Source organism: Polypterus senegalus, chromosome 6 (assembly GCF_016835505.1).
Source record: "Polypterus senegalus isolate Bchr_013 chromosome 6, ASM1683550v1, whole genome shotgun sequence".
NCBI lineage: Eukaryota > Metazoa > Chordata > Cladistia > Polypteriformes > Polypteridae > Polypterus > Polypterus senegalus.
The window spans coordinates 81,163,700-81,190,497 of record NC_053159.1 but is presented as its reverse complement, the minus strand read 5'-3'; the positions used below and the strand labels follow the sequence as shown (position 1 = coordinate 81,190,497).

The following is a 26,798-nucleotide window of genomic DNA, read 5'->3' as shown; positions in this document are numbered from 1 at the left end:
CATCCGAGTACTGGCCAGACCTGAAAATGCTTAGCTTCAGGTGGAAGTCCTCTTATGAAGTGGATGAGTGGTTTCCCCATGTTTGTCAAATTTCTTCTGTTCTACTGTTCTAAAAACCTGCTGGGAAATTTGTGACACAAGTGTTTGTGACTGTATCATTTTCATTACAGAATATCTTTGTTGTTTAATTATAAACATACCAGCAACAGGCAAGATCTGGGATCTGTACAAGCTTCTCTTCTGTTGTACTATTCCAACAGAATGTTATTATATTTTTAACCTCTAAATGCTTTTGACTTATGAACATTACTATGGCTGCCTAGTGATGTTAACACAATTCATTCTAAAACTGATTCATGCCTTGCACATATTTGTGCTGCAATAAAATCAAGAAAAAGAAAGCACAGAAAACGGCTTGACTGATTTTGATTAATGAGCTTTGTTATACAGTAAATATTCACAAGAAAGTGTTTATCAGGGTTGTTTCTGTACCATATTTTTTGAGTGGTTTAGCTGTTAATAAAAATAAATGTGAACATTGAGTATTACAAGAATAAGTAAACTGAGCAAACCTTCTAAAGGATAGACTAGGAGTTGGAGCATTCTTAAATCCACCCATCCCAGTTCAGGTATCTAACCCAGATCTGCATTGGTATCTGGAAGGGATCCTACTCAGCTGGGCCCTTCAGCAAGGCCCTTAACCTGAAAACTGCTCCAGGGGTGGTGTGCAATTGCTGACCCTGCACTGTGACGTCCAAAGGTCATGTGAAACGATAAGTTCCTTTTGGGGATTAACAAAGAACATCAAATAAACAGACAATCCTGATAGTCCACTGCATGATCCTCTCATGCACACAGTCACACCGGGCCGGTTTAGACTCAATAGCTTTTTTTAGAGGAGTTCCTTGAGAAACAGGAGAACATGAAAAATCCCACACAGGTTGCCATCAAGAATTCTACATGATGTATTGTAAATATATATTAACAATAATAGTGTGTGTGAGTGAACACACTTATTGGAATACAAGGTTCAAAATGTTAATGGACACATGTATCAGTCATCAATTCTTAATCACTTTCATTGGGGCTGCATAATATAAAGATTATTTAAGAGACAGATAAATGAAAGATAGATTTAATAGTAAAGATAATCTAGGAGGACACTAACAACACTGGGTACAATTAAGGTAGAAATATCCATCCATTATCCAACCCGCTATATCCCAACTACAGGGTCACGGGGGTCTGCTGGAGCCAATCCCAGACAACAAACCCCGGGCAGGGTGCCAGCCCACCGCAGGGTGCGCACACACACACACACACATTAAGGACAATTTAGGATCGCCAATGCACCTAACCTGCATGTCTTTGGACTGTGGGAGGAAACCCACGCAGACACAGGGAGAACATGCAAACTCCACGCAGGGAAGACCAGAGAAGTGAACCCGGGTCTCCTAACTGTAAGGCAGTAGCGCTACCCACTACACCACCATGTCACCCAGGTAGAAATATCTAAAGAGAAATTGCCACTACTGAAATAAGCATGAAGCTATTCATTTGAGACATTAGGTGAAACTGTGGAGAATCACCCCTCAGTATTTATGACCTGTGCCATCTGTATGACTATCAGGTTTTCAAGATTTATTGAAAAAAGTTTCAAAAGTTTTGACTTGGCCGAATAATAGTCCTTTCCTCGTACTGTATCACTTCTGTAAATATTGTAAAAATATTCAGTGGGCTGCTACTTCAGTTCTCTTGTGAGTTTATGCTAAATTTTGGTCAACTAATTTGCAATTTGACTTGCTTTGCCCTCCTATTTCCTCTTTAGTTTTTCTAAATGTTGAAAGAAGCAACAAGAGATAATCAGCAGTGAGAAGCTTTCTGTTTTTTTTAAAGCACCACATTGTCTCCAGCAGCAACTTATCTACATTCCACAAGTTTCAGTATTATATTGACACACTTTCTTCTAGTGAGAAAAGAAACATGGTAAGAGACCTTGACTATTATTGTTCTTATCTTCATTACTGTAAATACAAATGAACTTACTGCACTATTTTTATGCTGTATATTAAAACATTAAGAACATATTGATAATTGAGAATTTTATGATTGTAATTTTATTAATTTGATGACGAGACTGTGGCATGAATTAATTATTTCATTGTGACAATAGTAAAGCATTACAGCTTTAAGAAAATGATAAGGTGATTATCTTAAACATTGCTTGTGACAGACATACAGTAAATCCCAAAAGCAACATTATTTTCTAATTATTGAATTATTATGCTAACAGTTGGGACTGAAGCCTTGCAGTTCTAGTGTCCGCTTTTCCCAGCCTGTGTAGAATCTCCTCATTCTGCTTCTCATTGCTTTATTCTTGCACTCGGTGTTGCAATGACGTATGCCGCTTTCTCGCAGCTCCAGAGTCCTAGGTTCAAATCCCAACCTGGTTACTCTCTATGCAGTATTTTCATATTCTGCATGTCACTGGTTCAGCCATCTCTGGTTACTCCCTTCAGTTTAGTTAGAGAGGTGATACTACATTGGATGGGTGCGAGTTTTCTCATTGATGGACTGGCATCCCATCCAGGGCTGGTTCCAGCCTTACATTCAGTGTTGCTCTCAGAGCTTGGGGATTTCCAAAAAACTAGAAGTGGACAGGGCGGATTTGTATAATGGATGGACAGACAGTCCAACATCATCTGAAGAGAAAATAAAACTGGGGTGAAAGAAGAAAAGCTAGATTTGTGCATGTTTAGGAAGTAGAGTAAAAGGAACTTGAATGTGCCATACTGTGTTAATTATTCAAAGGGAGTGATTTGCTGCTTTCAAATGCTCACCTTAATTCATTACACTGAATTCAACTAAATTTCAGTATAATTAATATTAAGAAAAAATAGGTGATAAATGCAATTAAGAACAAGATGTTTAAATGTTTTTACATTTTATCAATATTAATTATAATTACTTATGTTAAAGTATATAAATTATTATGGTTAAATGGTGTTGTAAGGAGGGATAGTTTTTTATTAATGAGAATGAAATAAAAAAGAACAAGTATAGCTGAAATATTTATGTATAAACCATGTTATAATTCCTGTGAGCTACATGATACACACATGCTGCATGATTAATGTTTTAGTGGGATTAGGTAATTTAATTAATAGATGAATGGCTTTTTTTTGTTATTGCACTCCCAACCCCAGTCGTGTTTCAGTGATCTCAGAAATGATGAGGTGACAGTTGTCAACTGCATGTTTAGCACTTAGATTGACTTATATTCAGAATAGCTTGAACCACAATAAACACCTTGAGCATTTTCATAATATTCATTTATCAGTATACTTGCACATCTCTGTTTTTTTCATTTGGGCTTATCTTGCAATACTAGTGATCTGTTCATTTTCTGAACTCCCTTGTCTTAGCAGCAATGAATGCAAGTCAAGCGTTAAACCTACAGCATATTGCAGAATAAACACTCAAACACACAGTCATTCAGGCTCAATTTGTAGTCATCAGCAATGCTAACATTCATACATTTGTGACATGAGAGGAAAACAGAGTACTCAATGTGTCACTTTGAAGGATGGCCATTTTCCTTGTTTAGCCACATAACGTCAACCTTTATTTCCTTCACAACACCACACCTGTATGGAAAATGATCAGTTATAGCCTGGAGCTTAATTAAGAGGTATCCCTTTTGCTTGCAATAATCCATGTCAAATTCTTTTTCGGGCAGTGACAGGACAGATAGCCCCTAGGTGCACTGCTGTTGAATGTTCTGATGTACTTCCCCTTCAGAGCTGATCAGAGAGCATAACACATTTCCTAAATGGATTGGCTCACTCAAGGTCTGCTTGTTCCAAAAAGACTGCATAAAGTATTACAGACTGCACCAAATTCAATATACTATAATGCCAGCTGTCGTGCATTATTTTTTCGAAAACTCATGTCTTTTCTTCATAGCAGGAGGATTTTTACCTCACCAGTCTTGATTCTATTTACGCATCCAGACTGACCACAGCACACTTGCTGCTTTGACTAAAGCTGTCACAAATTCAGCATTATAGAATATCCTCTGCCTCTTTTGTCTTCTCTAAATAATACATTGCAAAATGCATCTTGCACAGGTCCTCACAATCACTTGGAATGTTCTGTCAATGTACAAAATGGATCACATATAACACTGAACCCCACAGAGAGAGCTGTCAGATTGCTAGTTTGCATTTTGCGAGGGGATATCTAATCTGATTTGTATCTTTCTGCTAAAGAAGCATATGAAGTTTCAACTGTAAATGCAATGCATGTACAATGTGTTTATAGCCTATCATATGCAATCAGGATACAACTGCCTATTGTAAAAATAATATTTACGACTCCATTAGTAAGTAATCAGTTAATGACCACCAATGATATGGACTAGCGGCACAAGACTATTCTGCACAGGATTCCCTTGCTTTGTCAGAAATGTCTCTGGGATAGCATACAGTCCTATGTGACCGAGAAATGAATTAAGAAGGTTTTAAAATTAAATGGTTGGACTGATTTATAGTTAAATATTAACAGTAACATTATTTATTTTGTCTTTTGTAGGTGACCAATAATAAAATAAGTGGTGAAGACATGTATGGCTTATTTGATCCTGATATGTTCAATTATTCTGAGTATGTAAATCTGAATGAAGGTACCTCTGCTTGCAGAATTTTAAAGAACCATATCAACACAAACGTTCTAGTCACAGTCTATTGTTTTGTGTTTTTCTTGAGTCTTTTAGGAAATGCTGTTGTTGTTTTTGTTATAGCTTCCATGGACCGTCAAAAATCCTCCACTGACTGTTACCTTCTGAATCTGGCAGTCACAGACATTATGTTTTCCTTGACTCTTCCCTTTTGGATTGCATATGTGAAAGATGAATGGATTTTTGGAGATGCTATGTGCAAAATTATTTCTTTTATACATGAACTTAACTTTTACAGCGGAATCTTACTGCTGGCTTGCATCAGTGTGGACAGATACCTTGCCATTGTGCACGCCACAAGTGCAATCACTCAGAAGCGTCACCTAGTGAAGTTTGTTTGTTTTGGAGTTTGGCTATTGGCTGTTTTACTTTCTGTCCCTTTCATGATCTACTTTAAAGAGCTTAAGTATAAAGCGGATTCAATTGAATTCAAAGTTTGTAAAGAGAAAAGCATAGAAGGACTTGAGATTTGGCGGATAATTATCCGTTTGCTTCGGCACACAATTGGATTTTTCATTCCTGTAGCAGTTATGATCTTCTGCTATGGTTTCACCATTAAAACTCTCTTTCAGACCAAAAATGGTCAGAAGCAAAGGGCAATGAAGGTAATCTTTGCTGTATTATTGGCATTTATCTTCTGCTGGCTACCATACAACGTTGCAATGTTTGTAGACACTCTATTGAGGGCTGAAAGCTTCAATGTGACTTGTGAAATCCGGAATGAGATTGACAAGACCTTGGACACTACAGAGTTCATTGCCTTTAGTCACTGCTGCATCAATCCCATTTTATATGCCTTCATTGGGCAAAAGTTTCGCAGCACCTTCCTCAGAATTTTGTTTAAAAATGGACTGATCAGCAAAAGAATCCTGTCAGTTTATGGAAGAAGTTCATCTTACCTTTCAAGCTCTGGAAACTCATCTGTCACATTGTAGGACAATGCTAGGACGCCTTTCTTTGCATTCATGGTGTATACCACAAGGACCTTTTTTCCTCTTCGAAGAGTTTATTTTTTTAAACATATTTCTTTTATAGTGTTGTTTTCACATGGTGAAATTGACTAGAATTGGCTTCTATTATTTAAAATCTGTAATGACAATAATCCTTTTTTGAAAGCTGTTAGATATAGCAAGAAATGCAAGGAGTGACATACATTTGCACAATATCTGGCTTTACATAAACAGAATGTTAGAGTTTTATGATGAAGTAGTGATCCATTTTATTGCCTCAAAGATTCAGCATTCTGGCCTTTTAATTCCATGCATAGGCATGTGTAAGTGAAGTCTGCATTCTTCCCTCCATACATGCAGTGGGTTTATCTCTGGGTACCCCGAGTCTTCTCTTCACAACCCATTGCTGTACACTCTGCGTGTGTCTATGTGTGACCCTTGTAATGGACTGGTGCCACAACCAGGGCTGGTTTCTATCATGATTTCAATGCTATTGGGAAAGCCAGATGCCTAGTGACGCTGAACTGGATTAAGTGGGTTTTCAAATATTACCTAAAGTTATGTATCTTTAGAATTAGCTGGAAAAGAAGAAGTGAAATCTGTCGACCAGTATTAGGCAAGAAGGTAAGCACCAGTGTGGTTAACTGTGATATGCTATCAATAAACACATGCTTTAAAAAAGTGTCTTTGGAAAATTTGATCTCAAATATCACCATAGATATATCATTGATAACTTGATTCCTTGCCTCTGGAAATAAAGACTTGTATTAAATAATTTAAAATATTAATTTACCAAAAATAATAAACTGCATTTTTAATTCAAGCTAACATAAAGATGTCTACTACAGAAATGCACATAAAAAGGGATAAAAAACCCACATATGTTTCTATTATATTATATTATATCATATTATATTATATTATATTATATTATATTATATTATATTATATTATATTATATTATATTATATTATATTATATTATAACAGTAACGGCATACTGCACGATAATGTGTAGTGAATACACTTGACTTGAGCATACTCCGCTCTTCCTGAGCTCTTCTTTTTTCCACCCTGGTGGCTGCTTCTTCTCTTCTTCCGTCAGCATCTTTTCGCGTTAAAACTGATTAAGTCAGTTTTTGTGTTGCAATTACTTAGTACGTTTTTCTTAATTTTTCCCTAAGCTGGCACTTTAGTCTTCAATCTTCCTCAAGAATGATTTAAGATATGAAGAGGTAGGGGAAGTGACGACGTGCGGCACATGGCCGCCCTGCTGGCCGCTGCCGAGAGTTGATTCCACAATAAAATAAAATAAAAATTAAAAGAGGAATAACCTTGGAGGTCAATCATCACCCCGAAAGCGGACAAGATACATCACATAGGTGATTTAAAATCCTGGACAGACAAACGAACAGCCACGGTAGCGTATTATATATAAAGATTATATTATATTATATTATCCATCCATTATCCAACCTGCTTTATCCTAACTACAGTGTCACGGGGATCTGCTGGAGGCAATCCCAGTCAACACAGGGTGCAAAGCAGAAAACAAACCCCGGGCAGTTTGACAGCCCACCGCAGGGGGCACGCACACGCACACACATACACACACACACACCAAGCACACACACCAAGGAAAATTTAGGATTGTCAATGCACCTAACCTGCATGTCTTTGGACTGTGGGAGGAAACCGGTGCACTCAGACTCAAACTCCACGCAGGGAGGACCCGGGAAGCAAATCCAGGTCTCTTAACTGTGAGGCAGCAGCGCTACCCACTGCACCACCATGCCACCCTTATATTATATTATAATAATAAGTTCATATTTTAACTCTGGCACAGTAAAAAAAACTTTAATGCACACTTTGAAATTAATGTACAGATATACCTCAATTATTGTAATTTTATTGTTTTATTAAATAATACTAGATAATCACTTGAGATGAGAATATGAAATAAATAGTGAAAGCTGAAAATATATATCTTAGTCTATTATTATTATAAATATTGTATTATATAGCAGACAAAATAGACAACTATGCATGCCGGCCAGACTCCATATGATTAATTAAATGTGATATATCATTCAAAATTTAGCCACATTTTAATATAGACCTTATCATGTATTTGTAATACAATACCACAAAGTTAAATTTTAGTGTTAAGACAAATTAAATGCAATTTAATCTACTGTAATCAAACCAGGCTTCTCCATTGCTGTTGCTGACAGATACCTAAAAAAATAAAATGAAGAACTGTACTGTGCTCATTTAAGATAAGAATTTAAACTGAACTTTTATATGTTTCAGGTTTCAGTTCATGTTACTTTATTTTTCCTCTAAAATCCTAGCAGGATAAGAAAAACCACAGACAAATGTCATGAATTTAGTCTGTTTAGTAACAGAAAACTCTACTTGTATGTGATAAAGAGTGGCACACAGTGCCCATTTTATGACAAAACACTCTTTAAATTCATGTATTTTATGTATTCTGTAATTTAGTGAACTTTAAAACAAACTTAATCTTCCTGAAATCTTTTTACGATGACCCAAAATTGTTTCTGCTGCCTAAAGGTGAACATATAACTTCCTTGATAATTACTCAGGGAGATGACTTTAATTAGGTTATACATTTGATTTTTTAACGTGCACTGACACACCGTCATATTCACATTGACAACATTGCAGTACATTGATCTCTTATGTCTTACAAATTAGACTAAATATTAATATGTAATGGTATCACAAGCCTGGAAAATGGAGAAGATACTAATTTTAGGATAAGAACATTATACGTACATGAAAATCTAAAAATTGATATCTTATATATTGATCTATTTTTTGTTTCCTTAAACACGGATACTTTTAATTTAAAACAATACAAATCTAAACAATCTGTTAAAATGTATTTGTCTTACCTCAACACCTTGGAAATTAAGGTTGTGCAGTATTAGCCCTTATGTCTCACAGCTCCAGAAAGGCCATTGGACTCAAATCTAGTCAGGTTGCTGCCTCACATCAGATGCATGTCAGGTTAACTGGGACCACAGAGAATGGTTTAGGATGAGTGAATGGGTTTGTGTGTAGCTCTGCTCTTTGATGACTAAGTATTCTGGCCAGGATGACTTCCAGCCTTGTTCTTCAAACTGTTCTAATAGACCCAGCTTCTGACTGGAAAGAATCTTAATATATTTATGTGTTACTTGATTTTTTTTTTTCCCATTGTAAAAATATGTACTTGATGTTACAAAGGTACTGCGTTCAAGCCTCACAAAGTTTTACTACTTGCCTTTTGTATAATGTTCACTTGTTCTCTCTGCCCAAAAGGATGCAGTCAGTTTTACTGGTAAATACAAATTCAATGAGAGCAAGCAGAGCTGAGTCTACGTGTGAATGTAACCTGCAGAAGACTAATGGATATGGGATGGTTCTTTCTTTTCACCCATTGCTGCCAGGTCAAGGAGTTCATCTTTTACTTCTTAAACAGAAATCTTGTTAAACTGTTACAAACTTTTGTAATGTTGACATAACTATCAAAAGGAAATCATCTGTATTGTAACAGTGCATTCTAAGTAAAATATGCATGCACATTAAAATGTTATTAATTAGAGCATAGTGACAAGTGAAAGATTAAAAAAAAATTAAATAAGGAATAATGTCACAATAGTAATTCTATATATAAAAAAAGCATAACATTCTCAGACACATCTAATCCAATCCAGGGTCTACATGAGGCTGGAATCTCCTGGCAGCATAGGGTGTGAGACAAGAAGCATCTCTAGATAGGACATCAGTCCTTCACAAGGCTCACAAAAGCACAGATCCACTCCTGCAAAAGTCATTTTGGGATCATTAGGTTATCTCAACTTCACATCTTTGGTGACGTCAGTGGAAAACTGGAGCACACTGGAAAAGTGAGCAAACAGCAAATGGGTGCAATATTCAAATGCTGGAGGCTGGGTCTATGGAGCCACAGCAGCTACTACTGTACCACCCCATGTATACTTTGTTAAAATGTTACCTAGAAGATTACATTATGAAATTGTCTAAATAAATTGTTTCTTATAATATTTGTACTGTTATTAAAAAAACATGGAATATTAAATATATACTGTGCTGTATATTCACACTGCTTTACTTTGTATTGCCTTATTTACTAAGTTTTCCTTATCTTGTTGCATATTCTCTGTATTCAGTAAAATAAATTAATCATATAATTCATCTTCAAGCACAGGATCCTGATTCAGAACTGCCTTTTACCAAGCTTTGTTTTCTTGATCGCACAAAATATGCTGTATAACATGGAGATTGTTTCAAAGAGTGTCACATCAGTGCCAGTCACAAATCCGCTCATTCAGATCTCTCTTCTACACTCTTCTTTCTGTCCCACTCCTTCCTACTTTAAAAGTACCATATTATTTTTATCTCAAACCTTATGTTTTCAGAGACTGGATAACAATATAAAACCAGTGCATACTGTTATTTGTTATTAGCTCCCGAAGATGGATAGGATTAGAAATGAGTGAGTACATCAGAGGATCGCCTCAGGTTGGACAGTTGGGAGACCAAGTCAGAGATTGCGTTGGTTTGGGCATGTGCAGAGGAGAGATGCTGGGTATATTGGGAGAAGGATGCTAAGGATAGAGCTGCCAGATAAGTGGAAAAGAGGAAGGCCTAAGAGAAGGTTTATGGATGTGGTAAAAGAGGACATGCAGGTGATGGGTGTAACAAAGTAAGATGCAGAGGACAGAAAGATATGGAAGAAGATGATCCGCTGTGGCAACCCCTAACGGGAGTAGCTGAAAGAAGAAGAAGCTCCTGCAGCAATCATTAAATACCTTTAAATGTGTGCAGCAGGCTGTTTGCTGCTGTCTCTGTGCCTTGCCTAATCTCTATCTGTTTGACAGCGAATTCTGTTAGTGTTCGGAGAAGCCCATGGGGCTACATTTCCATTTTCAAGTGGCATTTTTATGGGACTGTGGAGCCACAGCAGCGACTACTGTACCACCCTATATATATTTTGAAATTTGTAAAGGTTTCTAATTGTTAACTAAAATTCAAGTTCTCCAGCAGCTTCCTCTAGCCGAGGCACAATATTGAAAGAGAAAATTCGAATACATTTCAGTCTTCTCTAGTATAAACTATAAAAAAAAATTTCAAAATTATATTGTTTATTTAATGCTCTATGCCTCTACAGTTGATCACATAAGCAAATGACAGAAGATGTCTTATTTTCCATGGGTGACAAAGTAGAAATACTTGCACTTCCTTGAATTAAGGTGACCAGATTTTCAAAGTTCCAAAGAGAGGGATTTGTGTAGCATATATGTACAGTATGTCTGTTAACTCATGCCCATGCATGATGCCCATCTTTGCTGTCTCATCATTATCAGAGAGGGATCAGGGATCAAAAATAAACACATATGACTCTACATTAAATCACTGCACATCTTATGATTGACAGCTGTATGAAGCACAGAAAGTGTTGCTTTTCTTTTGTGTGATTGGTGGTTTGATATCTGTGTCAGCTAAGCTATGTTTGCTGCACAATAAGACCTTCTTACATGGGAAGGTTTTTAAAATCTTGACATATACTGTAGTTATATTTGTTATTCTGCGGTGGGCTGGCACCCTGCCTGGGGTTTGTTTTCTGCCTTGAGCCATGTGTTGGCTAGGATTGATTCCAGCAGAGCCCCGTGTCCCTGTAGTTAGGATATAGCGGGTTGGATAATGGATGGATGAATATATGTTATTTCTTGGGACACCAGGATGCATAGCTTGAAATCGTGCCTGTTCCTGAGCCACTTATTGGACTTGCATGTCAACCAAGGGCTCGTTCCTGCCTTGTGTCTGATACTGCTGGATGGGCTTCTTCCATTCAGTGAGAATGTAATGTACATATATATTTTTATGGCTAGTTTTGTTAATACACATTTTGTTCCATTTTGTGAAGGCTTTTTCAGTTGTTTTGTGTATTTGTATTTCTGAGCCAGCAGATGAGCCATCACTGCATCATATGAAACATTCACTCACTCACGGGCATAAGACCAGGCTACATTTCTAGCACAATGTGTTTGGACTGTGGAAGATCACCCATAAAAACGTGGCGTGCACTCCTGCCAGGATTTAAACTGGTTCAAATGATGAGACTCAACAGTTCCATCTGCATATTGGTTTTTCATTTCTTTGTTCAAAAAGTAATTTTAGAATAGAACACGAGCAAAAACCTTGGCAGAAACTGCCAACTCTGTAAATGCGATGTTAAGAAACACAGCGATAGGTTTATGTCAGTGTTAACACCTGAGTAAATATGAAACTGTGAAAGATACAACTTCTTTGCTTTAAATGACATAGCTAATCCACTTGAGATGCGGCTAATGGAATATGCGCATTAAGGCCAAAATTACCAACACTGTTAAAAAGTGCCAGCAAAGAAGGGAAGATAAGAGATATAGGGGGCCTCTATTTCAGTTATCTGATTCACAATGCCTGCAGGAACACTGATATCCAAAGAAGAGGAAATGAAAGAGGAAACAGCTAAGATCAATGGCAAATATCGAAGTGTGGTGAAATACTACAACTAGCACAATGAAGACAAAAGTCATTTGAATACTTTAAAAAAAGGGAAATTTGCTAATGGAAACCAAATTTGATTGAACTGCATTGATTAGTGGAAGAACTGAAGCAAACTGGAAAGAGAAGTTTTTGAAAAACCAGAAACAGGATATTGAGTCATGAAATGATGACACTTCACGGCAATATTTTTGACGAACTGTTGCATACTTGACTTCAAGAATGAATGTATTTCTTAAAGCTGGTGAAGAAATCTCTTACTGCAATGAGCCAAAAGAGTCATATTAATGGTTAACACGACATGAGATTATGTTTAAGGCCTTTTAAAATGACTTTAGAAGGAAATGCCAAAATTAGACTGTTAGAGAAAAAACACCAACATAGGCTGAAATGAATTGAAAGTAAATGACAGTACATCTATGATAAGGTGTGACTGAATAATCTAAGAAACAAACAAGGTGATACACTGTATCAATGTGCAGACCAGACAAGGATATTTATTAACACAGATGTCGATAACACAAAACTCTTTAGTGCCGGTTGTGTATCTAGGCATTTATCCGTTAGCGTTTTGTAACCAGGAATAAAATTGACAGCAAAAGTAACTTATTTTTCTGTTTAGAGCATTTGGTGTCAGGTGAGCAAATGCTGTGTTTCCCCCATATTTGATAGTATAGTTCCTTGAGGAGGTACCGTATGTAACCATTTCCATGGAAATAATAACATTAAAGATTACGCTAAAGCTGGTACTATGCAGTAGATATATACCACCAAATATTTATTATGTTTACCACCAATAATACTTACTATACACCCATCTTTTATCCAATAAACAGCTCCTTCCTTTGTTGAACAAGATGTTTTACTGCTTCAAAACATTTTGTGAAATTGAAACATGAAAAGTTGGAGCTATAATAATTTATTAAAAGTTATGCATTTTTAGTTGGTTTAATTTATAAAATGCCAAAAATAATTTTTTCACTATGAGTTCTGTTCTCCATTTCTGTTCTGTTTAACGCAAATAAGGTATTATTAAAAACCAGATCATAATCTAAGTCAGTAAAGCAGGCTGTGATACAGTTGACCTTCAAATTCTAAACCAAGAATTTGAATTATATTAACATATTTTGAAAGGCCCTCAAGTTCCCTATAACATCCTAATCATGTGTTCATTAATCCAACTGGAAATAGAAATTGGTTAGACATGAGTAATCGTGGAAGTGTGTCTAGCCTGGAATTCAATCAAGATTTGGTCCCTGTCTTAGGCCCAATGTTGCTGGACTTCACACAGACCTATAAATGGACAGACGGACAAACCATCTCACTATTAACAGATTAATATCATAAACATGGATCTCCATTTTACTTGCTATTCATCTTAATGGAATTTAGCTCAACACCATTCATTTAGCCATGGGTTTATTAAACGGAAAAACACAATATTTTAATAAAACATCATAAAAAATCTGAGTAGCAAACCAAATTTAGCCTTAACACATGCTATGAAAAGACAAAAATCTGTGGTGTGTGTTTAAATGCTGAGTGTTACTGATGAAACAGGAACTCAAGAAATACAGATGAAAACTAACCAAACTATTAATAGCAATAGTTTGGTCATAAAATTACTGCTTTATTTACCAAATTCCTACACATCTGTCAGAGACTTATTTAAGTGTTTCCTCAAAAATCCTCTTATAGTCTATTTTCATTTTGATAGTTAAAGCAAAATAAAAACATGACTGTGAGTTAGGAATACAACTCCAGTAGTCTGCATGACTCTTTTGCATTAAAGAACATACAATATTGCAGCTTTATTGTCAGCTCCATTTTTTAAGACAGGGAAGGTTTTTTTTTAGTTTACATGTGCATTTATAATTTTTCTTTAACACAGACAGTACGGCCTTGTGCAAATTAATGGAAACAAACTCTGAAAACAACAAAAATCAATTTGCTCAATGTTTTTAATATCAATAATATTCATATACTCACACCTGTACATGATATGACCTTCTTGACTCTTGAGAAGAATCTAGATGCGAACTGATACAGAATCCACCAATTTTGAACAAGTGTTGGGGGATTTGTGGGTCTCTGTACCAAACTTCAATTAAGGCCTGAATCATCTTCTCCATGGTTCTTAGTGGTTGTAAAGTCCATTCCATGAAGTTGTTGCTTACAAAAAGACCACACATTTTCAACTGGGTTCATACTGGGAGAGTTTACACTCCAGCAAATTAATTGTTGTGATGTGTGACATGGGGCCAAATCTTGTTGATAAACACTAAACCACGTAAAACACACACAAATCAAGATGTTTTGGGGTTGCTTCAGCTATTATAGCATTGGTTTCTTACACCCAGTCGAGGGCATGAAGCACTCAAAACAATACACTGAATCTCTCCACAGAAAAGTTGTTGCAGAACTGAAAAAGTAATTTCCCAATGTATCTGGGGGCTTCATGTATAACGGCGTGTGTAAAACTCACACTAAAATATGGCGTACAGACAAAAGTGGAAATGTGTGTCTGTAATCAAAAAATTACAGATGCTCAAAACCATGCGTAAGTCAACATCCATGTACTTCAGTTCCATAAATCCTGGTCAGTGTGAAAAGTAACGCACGTACATGCTCCTGCCGCCCTACCCCAACTCCTGCCAGAATTACGCCCCTTTGAATATGCAAATCAGTATAACTAGCCTGTTATATTCAGTATTTTGTGAAAAGACAATGGCAAAAGCACAGAAAAAAAACACTCCAGCGTTTGCGAAATGGAGACAAGGAAAAATGTACCATTTGTTGGATTAAGCAGTGTTATAGGCAACAAAAGGAAAGTGATGGAGTGATATAGGATGGCAGAGACGCTCGAAAATTCAAGTTCCCGAAATAAAAAAGAAGTGGTCAGATGTCAAAGTCGAGGTGAAAAGGCGAGATCATAGCCCACCATCAGAGTGTCAAACAGAAGTGTATTAGGGTAGAGAGAAAAGACAAAAAATTAGGAACACGGTGATAAAAAAAAGGTTGAAATGCTGACTTTCCTCTTGAAATTTCCACATTAATCTCATAGTTTGCCATTAAAGTAAACGTTGTAAACTTCATCTTAAAATCGATGTTTAATTAACCGGAGTTTCTCGAATCCCATCGTAACTAAATTAGCATGTGTTCCCTGACCCAGTCATTAATCACTACGTGCTTCTTAAATGGCCTTTCTCTTTCCCAGCAGAAGCATGCAGGCAGTAATTGCCACACAGAATACATTACATTCATGATATTACAGCTTTCTGAACATTTTAGAATAATACAATTTATAGCTATTATTGAGTTCTGTAATAAATGTAAAGTCAGCTATAAGTTTAGAACACCGATTCTACAAATCCTTTATGGAACACTGAATAATCTTAGTTATACATGTTTAATTATTCCATCCATCCAGGGTAGTGCCAGTCCCAGCAAGCAGGAACAAGTTCAAAGAGACAAGTCAAGGAGAAGTTCAAATAAATTGTGGCATGTCTAAGTGGAATCCATAAAGGTGCTGGAGGCTTTCTTTAAGCAGCATGTGCTATAAATGTCTTCCGGGGCTGAAAGCTGTATCCCAATATTCCTCTGCGCTCTCAACATAACCTGCTGTAGAGTTTTCCGATCAGCTTCTGTGCAGTAATGATTCCACACACACACACATACAGTGGGTTAAAATACTCTGAGTGGTGCACTAAAATGAACAACACTAAAGCAGCTGTGGTATTTGGAATAGGTTGTTAATTCCGTGCACCATTATATTGTTACAGAATTATTACAATCAAGGGAATTAAATTTGTAAACCAGTGGTTCTCAACCTGTGGGGCGGGCACAAAGTAACAAAAAGGGGGCGCGAAGATGTGAAAAAAAGAAAACAAGAATCAAAAATATGAAAAAAACATCTGTTGAAACCAAAACAAATTAACTTAAACTACATTCTGATACTAGAACAATAAATATAGAGTTAGATAAATGTCGATAAAAGTTAAGTAGGTATAATAAAATATGCATCTACATTTCAAAAAAATGTTGGGGGCACAATTAAAACTGTTATGAAAACTTGGGTCGCAAATACTTAAAGGTTGAGAAACGTTGTTGTAAACAATATGCTGTTAATTTCAATATATTTGATAAATCCTGTGTCACTGATGTGAATCTGGAAAAAGGGAGACCACACAGAAACAGTAGCACTGCTTTGTAAAACCAAGCAGAGACGTGCATATGCAAGTGGGAGTGCTGTCATAAGAATGTGTGTGACTTTACACCAAGTTTAGTTTTTATACATCGCGATGTGGGCATGGCAATGGGCATACACATTTATGTGGATACACACCATTTATACATGATGCCCCTGGTGTGGACCCAATGTGTGTACAGGTTTTTGATCCAACTAACTTCTGATTTTAATTGCATTCCTAGCCTAATTAAGTGAGCTGTTATTTCCCAGTTTCATTGTTTTGGGGTCAATGTAGAAATTACAAAACAAAGTTTTACTTTTTTTTTTTTTTACTTTTTAACAATATTTTCATCTTGTTTTTCATTCTGCTATTCCAGGTGTTCTGACTATTCAGTCCATTATTTACTAATATCAGTGGGTCTGATGCTGAAGCAATTATAGCCTTTAATCATTCATGTGTCGTTTGCTCAGATGTCTGCTTTGCTAATTTTAAATTGTCATCATTAGGATGCAATTATGGGAGTAAACTACACAGAAAAAGGGCAAAATAACAGGAAAACAAGAAAAGAGAGTTAAGCATTTAAAGCTATAGCAAAAACAGAAATATTTCTAAATTTCTAATAAAAGTAGAAATCACACTGCTACGGTTTTCTGAATGCAGAGTTAGAGAAGTGAAAAGAAAAAAGACCAGCTAATTAAATTAGATCAATTATTATCACTGATTATGAATCTGGTTGAAACAAAAACCTGCAGCCACAGTGGATACTCAGGATTGAGTCTGGAAGCCACTGAGTTAGTGTATTGTGCTTAAAGACAGACCACTTTTTTATTTTTATTTAACAAACTTGGCACTATTTTACAAATTCCACTGTCTTGCACTGAGACAATACAGTTATTCTAGACACATACTCCTTCATTCATCTGAGCACCTGCCACTGAAAACTTCTCTTCTCATTTCTGGTTCACATCTGAGGCAGGTAAAGGACTAAAATCAACTTCTAACATAACTGTAGCCCTAAGGATCCCAGCACTTGAGACTCTATATTTATAATGAGGTCCCACCCCGGCAAACATAGAACAAAACTGAAGGCAAAGGGCTGAGAAGAAATGGAAAAACAGGAAATAAAATTGTAAACAAGACACAGGCAAGGGTCTGGAGGAAAACATACATCTAAGGTGATGCACTGTTGAGATCCTAACATTACTATTCTGCTTTCCAAAATGTCCATTAATATTGAAAAGTTATGTTTATTTCCGCAACAAAATAAATAGATAAAACACAGCTAAGTAAAGAACAACACCCAGAGCAGGGATGTGGTAAAAGTCAGAAGGTCAACAAAGAGCTGTCATATTTTGAAAGTCTTTTAAATAACTAACAGAAATTAGTGCACCAAGTATCTACAGAATAAAAATGTTCAGGTAAACATTTGTATTTAACTGAGAGCAGAATTTTAAATGGACTAAAAAGTAATTGTCAGATGTTCTAAACTTAAATACAGTCAGTCAGTCATTTTTCAACCCGCTATATCCTAACACAGGGTCATGGGGGTCTGCTGGAGCCAATCCCAGCCAACACAGGGTGCAAGGCAGGAATAAATCCTGGGCAGGGCACCAGCCCACCACAGGGCACACACACTAGGGACAATTTAGGAGCGCCAGCATCTAACCTGCATGTCTTTGTACTCTGGGAGGAAACCGGAGCACCCAGAAGAATCCCACACAGACATGGGGAGAACATGAATATTATTTCCCCTTGGGATTAATAAAGTATCTATCTATCTATCTATCTATCTATCTATGCAAACTCCATGCAGGGGGGACCCGGGAAGTGAAGCCAGGTCTCCTTACTGCAAGGCAGCAGCACTACCACTGGGCCACCATGCCGTCCATAACTTAAATACAATTTCTATAAAATCATCTACGTTTATAAAGAGGTCACACTGAAGGTTTTATTTGCAGATTAGAACAGACCTGCTAATTTTAACTCCAAAGATCAGTGATTCACAAACAGCCTTCTTGGAGTATACATGTTCTCCCTGTGTTATTCTTTCAGGAACTTAACGTATTCAATGTTTCCACTCATATCCTGAAAATGTGCTTGTTAACTATAGCTCAGTGTGAGTGAGAGTGGACATGTGTTTTTGTCTTGTGATGGACTGACATCCCATTTCAGAGTTGGTTTGCCTACAAGATGAACGGTTGGTCAATTGGTAAAGCATGGTGGCTAGGACATTAGATTTTGTATTTTATACCAGGATTTTTCCAGATTGGCCACAGTGGATGAAGGTTTTTGTTTCAACTGAATTATTAAATTAGAAGACAATCCTGGCATTAACAGATCTGGTTATTTAATTTTATGGCTTGTTAGTGTTTTACTGTAATTCTGCCTTGTCAAGTCATTGTTGTATTGCAGATTTTTCCTTTACCTAAAGTAATAACCAAATGACTTGTGGTCCAGAACAGATAAGTAATTATGAGTCCTTCACGTTTTACTCTTCCATTTATTCCCAAATATTTTCTAAAATACCCATAGGAACAATATATTTGTTAGGCCTTGTTCAACATTTCTACATTAGTCCCAATACTTTTATGAGTGGACGGATCAATATTGATCTATGTCTATGCCAGCTCTTGGAGTAATAAAAATTCATAAAGAGTAGGTGCATGTGCAAGAATCCAAGACATTCTCGTTTCCTCCTTTACTGCCACGAATCAGAACATGTAGACAACAAAGGCAACGATAGAGGGACCAGGAAATATTGTAAAGACATAAACAAGACATGCAGGAGGTTCCACAACCTTGGATGAAGACTAAAGCATGCTACAGGCTCAAATAGCATTGCCGTGGCAGTGTTGTGTACCATGACTTCTGTGAGTCACAGCTGTAGCAACAGACCTCAGGGTCTTATGAATCAAGCCACCATATGGACGCACCCACAGAAAAATAACATGGCCCCAAAAATGAATAATAACAAAACCAAAAAAAAGAGGAGAAAACTAGGTGATTCAAGGTAAAAAAGTACAAATAAATTACAAGGAAAATGTATTATTGAATTTATTAAAAGCATACAGTATAACATTCCATACAATCAAATCAAACTTAACAAAAAAAGAGATGATTAAACAAACAAAAAAAATTGGTCACTGTTAAGAGTAGTAAAGAGAGAAAGGAGTCTTTTCCCCAATATAAATGCTTATTACAAAATATAGGTCCTGCCAGGTTTTAAAAAAGTTCTGCACAGATCCTCTAAGTGAGAATTAGATTTTTTGCAATTTCAAATAGTATATAACATCAGTTACCCACTGACTTAATAGAGGTGAGTTAGGATTGTTCCAGCTGAGCAAGATAAGTCTATGTGCCAATAGTGTAGTAAAGGCAATCACAGTGTGTTTGTCTTTCTCCACTTTAAGCCCATCTGGAAGTACACCAAACACAGCTGTTAATGGGTTAGGAGGGATTGTGACACCCAGGCTGTCTGAAAGGCATTTAAAAAATTTTGTTTACAATGATGATAATTTGGTGCACACCCAAAACATGTGGCCCAGTAAAGCTGGAGCTCGATTGCAACGTTTGCAGGTCGGATCTTGCCCTGGAAACATCTCGGACAATCTCAAACAAGATAGATGTGGTCGATAAAAGATTTTAAGTTGAGTAATTGAGTGTTTTCCACATATGGAACTCAAGTGATTTCTGTGTGCCACTGCCTTCTACAGTAATCCTTTTCTGAAATGTTGAGTAAGAGATCCTTTTCCCATTATACTCTGGGATCTCTGAAAGGAAGGGACTTTAAAAAGTTTTTATATATTATAGAAATGCTGTCTGAGTTTTCAAGACTGATCAATATCTCTTCTGGAATAGAAATAGTTGGGAGGTGAGGAAAATTGGGCAGATATCATTTAAGAAAGTTTCTAATTTGGGGATAGTGGAAAAATTGCGTTAAAGGGAGATTACATTTGCAGTGTAATTGTTCATAGCATCCAAAAACATTATTTGTATACAAATCTCTAACTGATTTAATCCCATACATTTTCCAAACATTAAAAAAATGTGTAAGTTCGAGAGGGTGGAAAGTGGTGGTTATCCTATAAAAGTGCCACAGATAAAATATTCTCTAACTTAAAGTGCTTGAAGTTCATTTTTTAAGGGAAGGCAGAAAGTGAATTCCATAAATCTTCAAGAGGTATAAACACAAAAAAAAAAGCATAAAGCAAATGTCAAAGTATATATTGTCACGCACGCGCCACTAGGAGGCCGCGGACGGATATTAAACCACTTCGAAAGACGTTCGCTGGCGGGGAATGGCGGGGTACTAACCTTTCTCCTTTGTCTTCCAGGAAAAAAGACGCTCCGCCATTATAGCCTGCCTGCACTACGTCCACTTCCGCCATTCCTCCGCCATCTTTCCTGACGTCAGGAGTCCCATCGTCCCTCAAGGTTCCTTCCCAGCATTCCTCCACTTCCGGCTCCTCCTCTATAAAATGGCCGCCGACGCCTCACAACGGCGTCGCACATATGAACACTTTAGTTTATATTTTGACCTGTTTTTTCAATTGTGGAGAGTCGACAATATACGGGGCCGGAAAGCCCCAAACCTTTTTGTTATTTACTGCTTCATCTGTTACAATATATATACATTTTTTTAACTGTGTGAAAGTGACTTTCCAATTAAAAATTTATGAAGCAAAAATTAATCTATATAGTACTACAAACTTAAACAAAAAAAAACAGAAGCACAAAAATATACTTAAAAATATACTCCGTAACCTTGGAGAAAAATTAGAAACTGTTTACATTGATGACAGTACTGTGAGACAAATGTAACACAAATTAAACTCATAAAAATGGTTAAAATAGTGAATCATCATTTATTATCATGTGATATTATTATCATATGACATTTAAGTACAAAATTGAAAAGACGTTTAATAAAAATGTAACAAATTACACAGTTTATTCATGTACGCAATATTGTTCTAATTCAATTTAACATGAAAACATCTGGTCAATCTAAAATTTATAAATATATATTGTGGCAGCCGGCCGGCGTCCATGCCCAGCCGGGACGCCCTTCCACAGTATATTCAGGGGGAGCAGCCCTGGACAGTGCAATACCGCCCCCTAGATCCTAGATGGCCACCCCTTGGGCTGGAGTAGTGCCTCGGTTCAACACTGGGCTCCCTGGGAATTGGAGTTGGGGGCAGCCCTGTTGGGTCCCGCAGGTGCCACCAGGGGGTGCTGTGTTTGGGACTCCTGAACCTGTGTGGGCAACAGATTCGTCACACCCGGAAGTGCCACCGGAACTCGATGATCAAACACCTGGAGCACTTCCGGGTGAACTATAAAAGGAGCCAGCAACCACCACTCAATGGCCAGAGTCGGGTGGAGGAGGACAAGGTTGCTGGGGAGGAGTGGTGGTGCCAAGGAGAAGAAAGTGCTTGTGCTTTACTGGTGGTTAATAGTGCTTGGGACTGTGTATTGTCTGTGGGGTTCACAGGGAAGACGTGCCCCACAGGTGAAGAAAAATAAAAGTCTTTTTATATTACACATGCCTCCCGTGTTCAATCTGTGTCGGGTCAGACCAAGGTTATTATAGTTTTGCCTTTTTATATTAGTTTTTATTTCTATATTTTTTCTGACCTTACTTGGAAATTCAGTTTAGTTTTAGTTTTACTTCATCATGTATTTTTAGTTTTAGTTTAGTTTTTATTTCACAAAGACATTTCTATTTTATTTTTATATATATTAGTTTCAGTTTTAGTTTTAGTAATTATGGCATGTTTTGTGTCACAATCAGACAGAACTGTACACTTAACAGATTTGGATATGAGTTTGATGTTAGTGGAAGCTTACTATACTGCCTGGTTTACTATCTGGTTTTGTTTTTGTCTAATAAAAACAAGCATAATCAAAAACTAGACACTGAATATGAACGATTTTACACAATTTTATAATTTTTTAAATATTTTTTCTTGAAAATCACAGGGGCTTAGGAAGAACAGGGCTCTTACACTTGAATCAGGGTGCAGACCCCACTTAACTGTATTGAGAGAAACAAAGAAAAACAAGCATGCAGTGTCAAGGTTAGGGGTGGTGAGTCTTGAATAGCCCACCATAAGAACAGTAAACCCATAATGAGCAGAGCAAGAGCAGGTAATGAGTATGGACATGCACAAAACAACAAAGAGAGAGCGTCTGAGATTAAGAACAATATATACATTATCTAAGCCTGTTTATCCAGACTAGGATTACAGGAAACCTGGAGCCTACCGCAGCAGGTTTGGATGCAAGGCAGGAAAAATCCCTGGTATGCAATATGTATGATATGGCTGATGTTAAAAACAAAAAGAATATGATATTTCAACTATCTATTTTGAGAGAGAGAGAGAAAAACATTGAAAAAAGGGAGACAAATATTTTAAAATATAATTCTGCTAATGAATTACTTTCACAATATCAGGTATTTTGAGTTGTGAATATGAACTAAAAATGATAAATTAATAAATATGGAATAAATACAAAAACCCATTACTAGTTTTTCATCGCTTGTCAGGCTCTACCTTTGGTTCATTGTTAAACGATGTTTTTAAAGCAAAAGTGATTGGTCAGTAACAATATGCTGATCTTGCATGATGACCTAATCAGTATCTTGATTAGTGGCATTTTATTTTCAAAAATCGGGAGTGGACTCCCCTCAACTTTCTTGTATACTCAGATATGGGGATGAATATTTGAAGAGTAAACCGCAAGACTATGATTATATTTTTATTTTATGTACATTAAGGAACCACCAACAACAAATCAAATTTAAATTATATTGAACAATTATTAAAAAAGTAAAGTTGAATAAATCGGACTCTGCAGCATCTATATATATAATTCACTAAGGCAAGACAACTATGGAAAGTACGCTGGAAGGGGCGTGGATTCACTAAGCCGCCGACAAGTGAGACACCTATGGCGCATGCAGGAAGGAGCCACGCCCCCACCAACTCCAAGACCATTGGATACGACGACAACTCACAGAGCCACGGCCACCAACTCGGACGCGACGACACAGAAAAAACGGCGTCATTTATATTCGTCTGTCATAGAGGTCACATGCAGCTCCGACCCACGTTGACTGTTAATAGAGGCATGTTTCTCGCGGAGGTGAATCTCCATATGCGGCGTGTAAAACTGTTTGTGAGGGGTATCCCATGGGATCCTTAAAACGTTCCTTTAAAACTGAGGTTAAAACACAATGAAGTGAGCAGTCTTTAAAAAACGAGTTTTCGGTTACGACACACGACCGCATGCACCATAGCAAACTGTTTTACACGCTACATACAGCAATTCGCATCTGCGACAAACATGCGTCTTCTTAGATACTCCTGCACTTTGTACACCCCCCCTCCCACCATGGTCGGGTGTCTTGGTGGATTATATATAGAAAGGCAGCCAAAACCGCACAGAGCAATGAAAAGTCTACGTGAGTCACAGGTGCATCTGGACTGTACAAAGATGACAACGACTCGAGTGACGAGTTGGAGGTGGGCACATGAGCAGTCAGTGTACTGTATACTGAACGAGAAATCAGCAGACTAGCATGACGGAGGGAGTGGAGTGGATGTCCTTCTCCTCTCCTCCAATTCCACCCTGAGCGCTGCATGGACGATTGTGTGTTGGTTCATTCTGTGCATTGGTTAAAACCCAATGAAGGAAGCAGTCTTTAAAAACCAATAAGCCCTGTGCCTCTGTTTCATTACCGTCTCACCTGCATCACCAATGCAGGCCCCGCAACAGGCGATCCGGCGTCATTCTTATGACCGCCGGCAGCCAACCGGGTAACCAAAGTCTTTGGGTTCAGGGGGGAGTATGGTTACAAAGCTGAAACTTAAAGGAATTGACGGAAGGGCACCACCAGGTGTGGAGCCTTTCGCTTCATTTGACTCAACACAGGAAACCTTAGACAGATTGATAGCTCTTTCTCGATTCTGTGGGTGGTGGTGCATGGCAGTTCTTAGTTGGTGGAGCGATTTGGCTGGTTATTTCCAAAAACGAACGAGACTCCCGCCTGCTAAATAATTACACGACCCAACAGCGGTCGGCGTCCAAATTCTTAGAGGGACAAGTGGCTTTCAGCCACATGAGATTGAGCATTAACAGGTCTGTGATGCACTTGTATGTCCGGTACTGCATGCGCGCTACACTGAATGGATCAACGTGTGTCTACTCGGCGTGGGTAAGCCGTTGAACCCCATTTGTGATGGAGACCGTGGCTTCCAATTGTTCCCCACGAACGAGAAATTCCCAGTACGTGCGGGTCATACGCTCGCACTGATTACGTCCCTGCCCTTTGTAAAGCCCCCCATGGTCGGGTGACTTGGTGGATTATATATAAAAAAAAAGAAGCCGGAACCGCAAAGAACAATGAAAAATCAACGTGGAAACCGACTAACAGTCAATGTGACTTACAGGTGCGTGTGGACTGTACACAGACGAAAGCGACTCAGGTAGGGAGTTGGCGGCGGGCACATAAGCGGGCAGTGCATACTAAACGAGCGCCATTCAACCCCGTCCTTCGCTTTGGAGGGAGAAAGCGCGGCGCTCCTCCGGTTTTCAGTCACGGACAATTGTATGTTGGTTCGTAGCATGCATTGTTGCAATGTTACTTTTCTTGGTGGTTTATTAAATTACGGATTTTTCAAATGTTTATTTTTTCCTCTGTGCTTAAAAATCATTTTAAAAGCGGCCTGATTATGCGGCGTATGCTACGCCGCGGGTTGGCTAGTAAGTAAAAAAATAAAAAAACATTGAGTATGTGTTCAGGTAAAGTACCACTTCCGGGTGATGGATTTGGCCCAAAAGTTAATACAGATCTTCTATTATGGTGTAACAACCACATGCCGATCTTCATCCATCTATCTAGTTGCGTTTTTGAGTTATCGTGTATACACACAGACACATGCACACACAATTCCAAGAACCAATGACTACAACCTGCAACCCACAATGACCCACTCACAAATCAATGATAGGAACCTGCAACCCACTGCTGTCAACTTGCGACCCGCTTGAGACCCACTCGCAATCCAACAATCGCAACCCATCACACATGGTTAGCAACTCACGACCTAAAACTAGATTGCAACCCAGTTGTGAATGCCAAGACTTCAAGACTGGTTTGTGCTGCTTCACACTGGCAAAGTATGCATACCCACACTAGATCCACAGAGTCTAAACTGTACACTTTGTAACCAATAGATTGCTGGTCCAAAATGGAGCCATAAGTCAGCACATGATTGTAATAATGGTTGTTTATGTTTTACCAGAATGGAGAAGGTGTGATGCCCCATGATTTTTAAGCACCAGCATGATAACTCCCTGGGCATGTTGTAGTTCATGACAGAGACGAGTGGTGAAGAGGGATCAGTGACGTGCAGTGAGGTTCATGGCTGGTGAGGCACTGACTCCTTCAGAGTCAGATTTACAAATATATGAACCCAAAAGAGCAGCTTATTCACTATTCAACTGGCAGCATTCACATTGACTACTGGTTATGTTTCATATCTCATCAGCATTCTTTACACAAACATAGGTAAGGTACATATTTGGGTAAGAAAGAACATTACATTTATAGCAGTTAAAAGAGAGCGGAGAAAGCGCATTTGCTCTGCACCCTCCTTGTGTTCTAAATTTACCATTTGCAATTCCATAATTCATACTCATTTAATACAAATGAAAGTATTGATTGGTGTATAAAAACAGATTTCAATTTTGACTTTAGTTGAAATATTTGCTTGTTTTTAAAAGCTTTTAATTCTGACACTTTAATCAGTTTTAATATAGACTGTTCAACAAAAGGATAACAAGAAAAACAAAAGAATATTTTATTTAAGATCAAAATTTATTTCTAAATTATTGGATTGTATTTTCCTTAGTCTAATCCCATTTTTTTATAAAATTGAAAACCGTTTATGGTCTTACCTTTATTTGTAAATGAAGTCCATGCACTTATCCTTCTCCACAAAAATCTCCATCACTTACTTGTAAAAGTCCTCCTTATTTTCCTTTAGTTTTAAAAGTCTTAATCTTCTGTTTTTCCAATCAGTCGGAACAAAGAATAAAAAGACCACTGCAGTGCACTTGACTTTCTGATATCGCTAACTTACTGGTGGCTCTGCGTAGAAGAACAAGCACCTGTTTGACTCACATCTGCCCTGTTCGGAGCGGCACGGTACTGTCTGCATCACCTTGTGCCTTTTCTCTGCAGTTTTATGTCACATCAGCAAGACTACATATGTCACACACATTCATTAAAGATATTAACCAGACTGTAGAAAGTCAGGGTGTATAATAAACACGT

At 37.6% G+C, this 26,798-nt stretch overlaps 1 protein-coding gene across 1 annotated transcript; it reads left to right on the top strand.

Moving 5' to 3' along the window:
* Positions 1 to 1,889: 1,889 nt before the first annotated feature.
* cxcr2 (chemokine (C-X-C motif) receptor 2) lies at positions 1,890 to 6,627 on the top strand. Its single transcript, XM_039754990.1, has 2 exons — positions 1,890 to 1,986; positions 4,594 to 6,627. The coding sequence occupies exons 1-2, from the start codon at positions 1,984 to 1,986 to the stop codon at positions 5,671 to 5,673; spliced, it is 1,083 nt and encodes a 360-aa protein (XP_039610924.1). The 5' UTR covers positions 1,890 to 1,983; the 3' UTR covers positions 5,674 to 6,627.
* The last annotated feature ends 20,171 nt before the right edge of the window (positions 6,628 to 26,798 follow it).